Source organism: Crocodylus porosus, unplaced genomic scaffold (assembly GCF_001723895.1).
Source record: "Crocodylus porosus isolate Cpor-Errol unplaced genomic scaffold, CroPor_comp1, whole genome shotgun sequence".
Lineage (NCBI taxonomy): Eukaryota > Metazoa > Chordata > Crocodylia > Crocodylidae > Crocodylus > Crocodylus porosus.
This window is the reverse complement of record NW_017728939.1, coordinates 335,105-343,735: the sequence shown is the minus strand read 5'-3', so window position 1 is coordinate 343,735 and position 8,631 is coordinate 335,105. Positions and strand designations below refer to the sequence as shown.

At 45.9% G+C, this 8,631-nt stretch overlaps 1 protein-coding gene across 1 annotated transcript in view; it reads left to right on the top strand.

Moving 5' to 3' along the window:
• The first annotated feature begins 412 nt into the window (after positions 1-412).
• The window catches only part of PABPC4 (poly(A) binding protein cytoplasmic 4), an 18,336-nt gene continuing 10,117 nt past the window's right edge, over positions 413-8,631 (top strand). The window contains exons 1-2 of the mRNA XM_019547571.1: positions 413-1,040; positions 8,281-8,474. Coding sequence (XP_019403116.1) covers positions 848-1,040; positions 8,281-8,474 — 387 coding nt within the window. The 5' untranslated portion in view covers positions 413-847. The remainder of the gene's footprint in view (positions 1,041-8,280; positions 8,475-8,631) is intronic.

Below are 8,631 nucleotides of genomic sequence, written 5' to 3'. Positions count from 1 at the left end.
CTCTGCTCGCGCCCGCCTTCGCGTCGGCCCAGCTCCGCGCCGCTCCTCCTGCGACAAAAAAACGCAAAAAAAAAGAGGAAAAAAAAAAAAAAGAAAAGAAAAAGGAAACCAGCCAAGGGGGGGAGGAAAAAAAAACCCCAAAAAAAGAAATCCCCGGGGGAAAAAAAACCCCGAAACCGCCCGCCCAAGCACCGAGCCCGGGTCGCCCCCCACTTCTCCGCCCGCCTGCCGGGCCTCCGCGCCGCGCTCTGCTCCAGCTCCAGCCGCCGCCGCCGCCGCCTCGGCAGCCGGGGGGTTTGGTTTTTCCTGCCCAAGTTTCCCCGCGAGCAGCCCCAGGCCTCGGCTCTGCGGAGCTGCGCCTGCTTGGAAACCCGCGGAAAGCGCTTGTGGGGGGGTTGCTTTTCTTTTTTCCTTCCCTGGAAGGGGGGAGAAGCTGGTCCCCCCATTCTCATTTATTATCCTTGCTATTACTATTATTATTCTTTTGCTCTCGAGTGCAGGTGGGAAAACCCCTCGCGGAGGAGACGCCTCGTGGGAGTCGGACGTCCCCTCCAGTTCCCAGGCTTGCTTTTGAGTCTCCAAAACCCGTCGTTTTTGGGGGTGCTTTAACCCCTGCTCCTACCCTAACTTGGCTTCAATCTCTTCTTTTTCCAGCAGCATTTCCCTCCCTGCCTTTTCGCTCGGTCTTCCCCTCCGTTCCTGCAAGCCCATCTTTTTTCAAATAAGGTTTTAAGTCTTCCCTTATTTTAATTTTGTTTCCAAAAATTTTTGTTTAAAAAAAAAAAAATCTAAAGGGGAAAAAAAATAAAAAGAGTAGTTTCCTGCGGGAGCGCGCGCTGGGCAGAAGATGAATACGGCCGCTAGTAGCTACCCGATGGCATCGCTGTACGTGGGCGACCTGCACCCCGACGTCACCGAAGCCATGCTGTATGAGAAGTTCAGCCCAGCGGGGCCTGTCCTTTCCATTCGGGTCTGCAGAGATATGATCACCCGGCGGTCCCTGGGATACGCCTACGTCAACTTCCAGCAGCCAGCGGACGGTAAGTGAGATGTGCCCGTGCATCTGCCCATCTCTCCGTGCCATCCTGCTTGTTGCACGTGCCCGCGTGCAGCCATCGATCTGCCACTTAACTTGGCACTGGGTAAGTCAGCTGTCGGCTGCTTTTTTTTGCCGCTGGGGCATGATATCACTTTGTATCTCCGAAGTGCATTGCAAATCTTTCTTCTTTGCGGTAGGTACTTACTATCCCTGGTTCACCAGTTTTCTGTTTATTCTGAGCTCTCTGAAGACAGAATTTCCCCATCTTTATTCCCCAGTGTCCTGTTATAGACTGTTTCTGTGGGTCTTCCACCAGCCAGGCATGGCAGGGAGGGGAGCTCCAGGCTAGTCAACCTCTGCTCAGACCTTTGGTCTGAATGCCAGAGGGAGTCTTCCTCTGTTCCTGCCTGCACCCGTGAGCAGCAAGTGAGACTTGGGAGACTGAGCATTGTAATGTCTCCTTGAGCAGTCTTTCGGCTGATCTAGGTTGCTGTCAGTTGTGAAGCAGCCATGCGGCATTCACTCTGGATTTGCCTTCCTCTTTAAAGAGGAGTCCACCTGTGTGCCCCATGGAGTCGTAAGGAATTCCCTGCCATTGGCTGTCTTTCCAGGTGCTGTTGTAACTGGTTCAAGCTGATAGTTTAGGCCCAGGAGGAGAGGAGGTCATTTCGGAGCATAGCCTTCCTGAAAGAAAAGTGGGTCACATTTTCTGCCCTAGTTGCCATAACCTTAGCCGTCTAGTGCAAGTATGTTGCTCTGTACTGGGACTTAGTAGCATCTTTACATGATGTGAAACACTACAGGAAGGAACTTTTTTTTTCACTTTAATCTTGAATTAGCAGCACAGACTTCAGCTCCCCCACGCCCACTGCTATGGCAGCAGGTACTGGATTCTGCTCATAGTCCAATTCTGCATAAAGGAATACGGGATCTCTCCTCCACAAGCTAAGTTACTGTTACCATATTTCTACAAACTTCCCAAAAACAGGGTAAACTGGGTTCAGTTCTTGCCTGGGATATCGTGTATGGTTTTATACAGTGTGGCTATGACTATATGCTGCTCTTGTTTCCATCCTGTCTCCTGGTTCCTGTGTCTGAGACCACTGTAGCATCTCTCCCTCCTTTCCCGTTGGTGCTGATTGCTTTGAATGTCTCTTCTGTTCCTATCCAAAGACAGGTCAGTAAAAAGCAGCCTCATCTCACTGGATTAGTTTTCATTCATGGAGCACTTAAGAGTTGTGGCCCACCAGCCAAATAATGCATGGTACCCATGGGGCTTAAGCCTTAGCAGAAAGGGATGCACTAGAGCGAGAAGGCACATGGGATCCTTTTCTAGTCCTTTAGCTTCCTGGTGTGTTACCACTTGCCTGGTATTTCCTGTGCTCACAGTGCTGCATGAAACCAGCTGATCTGCATAGGTGGGAAGAGGATCAGTGTGATCTCCTGTTGGCATTACACCCCGAGTCATGCAAGGCAACCACCAGGCCAGAGCTGGGATTAGATGGAGAGGCACTGTCCAAGTGAAAAGAGGAATGGGTGCACAAAGGTGTATATGCTGCAAGCTTTTCATGCTTTACCTTCCCCAGAACTGAGGCATCAGTAGATTAGATGATTTCAAGGAGCCTTAGAGTAATATAAAAGCAAATCGAAAAGTAGAAGGGCCAGGGAGTTGCTTTCTTTTTTTTTTTTTTTTTTTTAGAGAGTAGGAGGGAAAGGTTAGTTATTGTACTTAGAAAAAAAACCTACTTAACATTTGAAAAAGAAAATAGTTCAGGACAGGTGGCTTCCAATATATTTCAGGATCCTTTCACTGCAATAAACAGACCCGTATTCAGTGGTGGGCTTCTTTTGTAGTTGGCTCCCAGCAAAGCAGCAGACATTTTGTAAAGTCTCCATAATGAAGCAACACTGGCAAAGTGTCAGGTATCTGGTTACTTGTAGGTTAGAGAGGCTGAGTGCCTTCAGTCTGGGGAGCCTCCTCAGTGAATAGCATGTGGGAAGGGGAAACTGCTGAACCCCATTGTCTTCCTGAAAGGATCTCCCCTGAAAGGCTTTGATTTTCTTCTGCGTAGAGATCCCTGTTCTATGTGATCTTGAGCTACAGGAGCAAGAGACAGCTGCTGCAGTAAACAGAATGCAAAGTGAATATTCTGGGATGATGTGAAGACAAGGCCAGTGGTGGCTCATTACAGGCTTTACAACCAAGATGTGTTGAAGGAGTCATTCTTGTTTTCCCTCTTGAAGATGACAGCTACTTCAGACTGTTTGTGTATGAGCAGCTTAAAGAAAGGACACACTGGCGTCAGCGTAGAGAAGCAAGAATCCTCTTGTAGCCCTGGGTTTTACTACCCGGGTGTCTTCTATATTGCTGAAAAACAAGGGGAAGTATCTGAGAGTACTGTTGCTGTAAGGGGTCTGTCCTGGTTTAGTTACTGTTAACATCATAAAATGTAGCATTTCAGCAGGGGACAAATTACAAAGAGAAGAAAGTTCAGAAGTCTTTTGTTTTTTTTCAGTGGGATTGAAGTTGTAACACATAATGAGCAGAGAAGGTAGATCATAGTTTGCACTTGTCCAGCACCTGCTAATCGTGCAACGTGTTTACAAATAGGAAGAAATTACATGCTACCTTTATCCAGCCAGGCCACTTCGCTACTACTTTAGATACAAAGCAGTGTAAACTTGCTGCTTTCAAACATGTGCTTTTTTGCTAGATAATTAAGTGAAATCAGGCATTAGACAGGCCATCTTCTGGGTGGGCAGTGTTCCTGGACAACATTAAAGGTGGTCTGTGGTAGACAGGTGACACATTTAGGAAGAGCAAGTGCTGTTGCATTCAGTTGCAGTTCCCTTTGGCCCAGCTGTTATTTGGACATTCAGGATCCATACTGTGATAGATAAGCTAAGAGAACATCCCAAATTTCTGGTCGATGTTTAATTTGATAACAGTGGCCTTTAGCTTGGTTCCCTTTCTCACTATAAAGGACTGAAAGGGGTTCACTTGACTTAGTAGCTGGAAGAGGAATTGAATATGCTATTTTACACGTCTTGTGTAAAACTTCACTAGCCTGATGTGGTCATGTATACTTTTTAGGTGGGTTTTTTTTTTTTTTTTATACCACGCTAGTAATGCAACAGGAAAACTTTAATGTGACTCTGCATGTCTACATAAGCAGTTATATAAGTCCAGGGAAGGGCAAATATTCTCCCAAGGAAAATCAGCAGATTGAGTGCAGCATGACTGTTAGTTCCTATGGCTTATAGAGCAAGCTTATTTCTAGGCACCTCTGAAGACAGCTGCTTCAGATCTGTGCAGTGCTATCTTTTTAGTCCTTGCTTTATTCCTTTTATGTCTGTGTAGTCTTGGACTGGAAGAGCTTGCTTTTATAGTAATCGACTCCAGGGCTGTTCTAGGAATGTGAGAAGCGAGGAGGTTTTATTTGGATGATATGTTTTATTGGATGAAGTTTGGAAGATATGTTAGACTAAGCTTTATGGCACAAAGTGTGAGAGAAGCCATTACAGCTCAAGCTAAATACCAGGTAAATCAAAGGCTTGTATTTTAACTCCACATGTAAAAGAAAACAGACACTTACAAGGGTAGAGGACGGGCTGTCTCTAAGACCAAAGCAAAGTTATCGAAAGTAGCTAAAAAGCAAGAGGGCACACAAGTGTTAAAACACAAGCTGTTGTTTTATCTTGCATTTATCTTAGGTTGCTTCTTTCCCAGGCCTGAAGAAGGGTCCAGCATGCCCAATAGCTTATCTCATATCTCTGCCAACTACACAGTTGTTCCAATAAAAGGTATCACCCTCCACCCCACCAAAAAAAAAAATCCCTGGCTTCTTGCATATATCCTGGACTTCGCATATATCCTGAACTGTGAGAGCTACAGCAGCATTTCGTTCCTGTTACTAGGTATATAAGATGGGGATGTTTGTTTGCAAGGGACCTTCTTACCTGCTCCAGTCCCTAAGTACCCCAATTGTCTGTCGGGTCCAGGAGCTACTTCTATTCAATTACTTCTTTCTTTAGTGTCTAAAACTTAAACTACTTAATCTTCAAATAAATCCCTTTCCAAGCCTCCCTCATTAGAATGAGCCAAACTATTTTTTTTTATATCTTGCCCAAGGGCATTCAGTGAATTTCATTCTGTTTCTAGAGTTCATTGGAAGAACTTCAGTCACTTTCTCTGCAATTTTATCTCAGTCTCTGCCTTTTTACTTAAACTCACCAGTGTGAAGTAAGGTTAAAGTTGGTCTCATTTTTTAAATGACAACGGGGTAATAAACGGGCACTATGATTTCAGGGCAGCCATTGTAACAAAATAAAATAGCGCAGGTTTTTTTTGATGGCTGAAACTTGGCAGGTGTGGTTGACAGCCTTTCTGCTGCTTCACTCCAGTGGCTAATGCCAGCATTGTTTCAGTGCTTGATCAGAGAGAGGGTAAGGGGACTAATGAGTGGGAAGCCTCAAGCAGGTTGTGGAGATCGTAAATGGTTTTCCCTGCCCCCAAAAAGAAGAGAGCAGGACTGAAGTAGACACAGGGGTTAAGACGTTAGAAAAATGTGTGTGTGCTGCAGCGCTATGCCAGAGCTGCAGATGGGTCTGCTGGAAGGGTGACAGGAATCAGTGGGAGAGAAACAGATACAGAGACTGAAATGGCTGAAGCTTTGTGGCCTAAATGGAAGGAAAAGTGAAGGTGTTCGCCTGGGTTAGAGAAGCAAAATTCAATGTGGGGGGGGAGTGACTAACTCAGATCAGTCATGCTTGCTCACAACAATTTTTCTAAGGTGCTGGTGTGACTGTGCTTTGTCATAGCCACAGGTAGAAATGAATATTGCCTTAAAGGCAGAGTGCGCCTGGACTCTTCTCACTGCTTTGCTCACACGGGGTCTTTAACAGACTTCATGGAGTAATACTGGGGATGAACAGCGTGTTACGGGCACAGCAGCACAATCCGTTCTGTCCCTGGTTAGTACCAGTAAAAGGATCGGGCAAGTAGAGCTCTGCCTAGTCTGCACCTCAGCAATTGCTTAGGAGCATTTCAGAATTCCCCTCGGGTGCACGGCTGCTTCCAACTGCTTGTCACCTTTCAACAGGAGCCCTGTTTCAGCTGCAAATGGTATATACTATTAGCGTGCGTCCTTGCCAACACATGCCTCTTGAGGACCTTTCCCCTGCTATAAATAAATGCTGCCAAATTTGACAAGCCGAGCCGGGCTGACTTCTGAAGTGCCTACTGGAAAGGGACTGTGGCAAACTGCACATTGCTGGAAGAACGGCGCAGCATTTTGAGGATGAAATGTAGTGGGCTAGGTGATCCAGTTTAACCCCTTTAGCTAAACTCCTGTAGCAAGGTGATTTCCCCGCCCCCCCCCCCAAGCAACTTTATATGTTCCTAATTCTTTGCTAGTGTGGCTAGTTTAGGAACCATTCCAGGGGAGTTTCAGCTGTGGGAGGGGAGTGGAAGCTTATGACAGCACTTGGATAGAAAAGCCCTTTCTATAGCATGTGGAAACTTTCCATTTAAGAAACCTTTCTGCACATAGCAGTTCAAATGAATACTTCAAGGGGAAGAGGTGGTCATTTTGCAGTGTTTGAACTCCAAGTTTTGCGACTGTTGGAAATGTACTCCTGCATTTCAGATTAGCAGAAGAGTTGCATATGTATCCACTTCCATCGACTTGGTTCTGCAGCCGCCTAACAAAAGTCTTTTCCTTGAGGCCCCAGGTCTAAATTTGAAAAATAACATGTGCTACCTCGAATCCAATTCAGAGCTTTTACAGCCAGTATCCTAGTGTATGGATGAAGCTGAGGTGGGAAAAAGCTGCACATCTAGGAATGTAGCGTTCTTATACCATTAATGTTCTTTGATTTTAGAGTAGACCCATTCTCCCAGCCTCATGCAGGGAATTAGCACAGTCTCGCCTTTCTCTTTCCCTCTCTGCTGGAAGTATTTTCTGGCACAGAAGTGCCCTAAGCATCTGAATTTATGAACAGGATCCTGATGGGTACGAGTAATGGTGCTTTTAATATACCAGCGGGTAACAGAAATAGAATCCTGGAGGAGGGTTTCAGCATGGGTTAAAAAGGCAATCTGCATTGCTGAGGTTTTGGAGCTTAGGTCCACGTCCCTGTTCGTGAGAGAAACAAAGTTTTCTTTGTGCATCTTGTCCTTCTCTGATGCTGTCCTTAGAGTGAATTATTCGAGCATCCCGTTTGTTTGCTGCAGCGACTATACACACGTGTCTCAAACTACCCTTCCAGTCCATCAGGCAGGTTTTTGTACCTTTCCCTCCAACCAGCAGGGATCAAATCCTTCTCATCTTTGAGGTTTGAGCCTTGTAGATAGTTTTGCTCTATGGCTTGCCCAACCCAAACAGCAGTTTTTGATCTCCCATCCTCCACAGCTGTTGTTTTGTTCTTCCTTTGCCTGTGATCAACGCTCTGAACCTTTAAAAGAGTTATGAATATTGTTTCTGTCCAGAACTGAATGTCTGACATGCAAGTTTAAGATTAAGATGCATCAGAATTTCTGTCCCTTCAGTCCCAATCCTACCACCATTCCTTCCTTCTCTTGGGAATTGGCTCCTTCCACATATCTCCACATGGAGAAAAGGAATGTCCTTGATTATTTCATCTCCATCCCTCCTTACACTGAGCAGTTTCACTCTCGGTCCTATGGCTGAAGTAGGTAAATACCTGCACTCTCTAGAGGAGGATACTGAAGCAAGCCAAGGGTCACTCAGCGAGGTGGAAGTGGAAGTACTTGGGGCCTGCTCTAGAGGAGAAAAGTAAAAGGCACTTTCTCCACTTGCACAGTCTCAGCTGCATTGATTTGTACTTGACTGAAAAGAGATCTTTTCCTCCTAGGTTAGAAAAGCCATAGGTGTCTTGAAGCTCAGGCCTCTTTTCCATTTTCTGAATTATGTTATCGCTCTGATGAAAAATGGTTGTTATTAAGGCCGTTGTTTTCTCATCCAGTGACCGTGCAGCAAAGACCTCCCTTTAAAAGTAGACAATAGGGCCATTTAATTGAATGTCTGAACTAACAATAAGGTCAGTTAGTCAGTGGACTTGCTGCTCCAAGGGCATTGCCCAGACCCTTTCTCCTTGAGCATTCAGAAGGAGGCAGTGTAGCTGAGTGTTGTGCCAAGATGGCTGTAGCACAAATGCAGGTGGCTCCTTTGTGCTTTATCTGTTACACTGCAGAAATTCTTACTTTCTTCTCTTTGCAGCTGAGCGTGCTCTAGACACCATGAACTTTGATGTGATAAAAGGCAAACCAATCCGCATCATGTGGTCTCAGCGGGACCCCTCCCTGAGGAAGTCGGGGGTTGGGAATGTCTTCATCAAGAACCTGGACAAATCCATAGACAACAAGGCACTTTACGATACATTCTCAGCCTTTGGGAATATCTTGTCATGCAAGGTGAGACTCGGTACCTTCTCCAAACCTTGAAAATCCATTTAACCCTAGGAGGGCTAACTGCACCTTGTCATGCATCCACAGATGCATCTTGAGCAAGTCCAAGGAAGTGATTCTCCCACTCTATATGACATTGATCAGGCCACAGCTGGAGTACTGC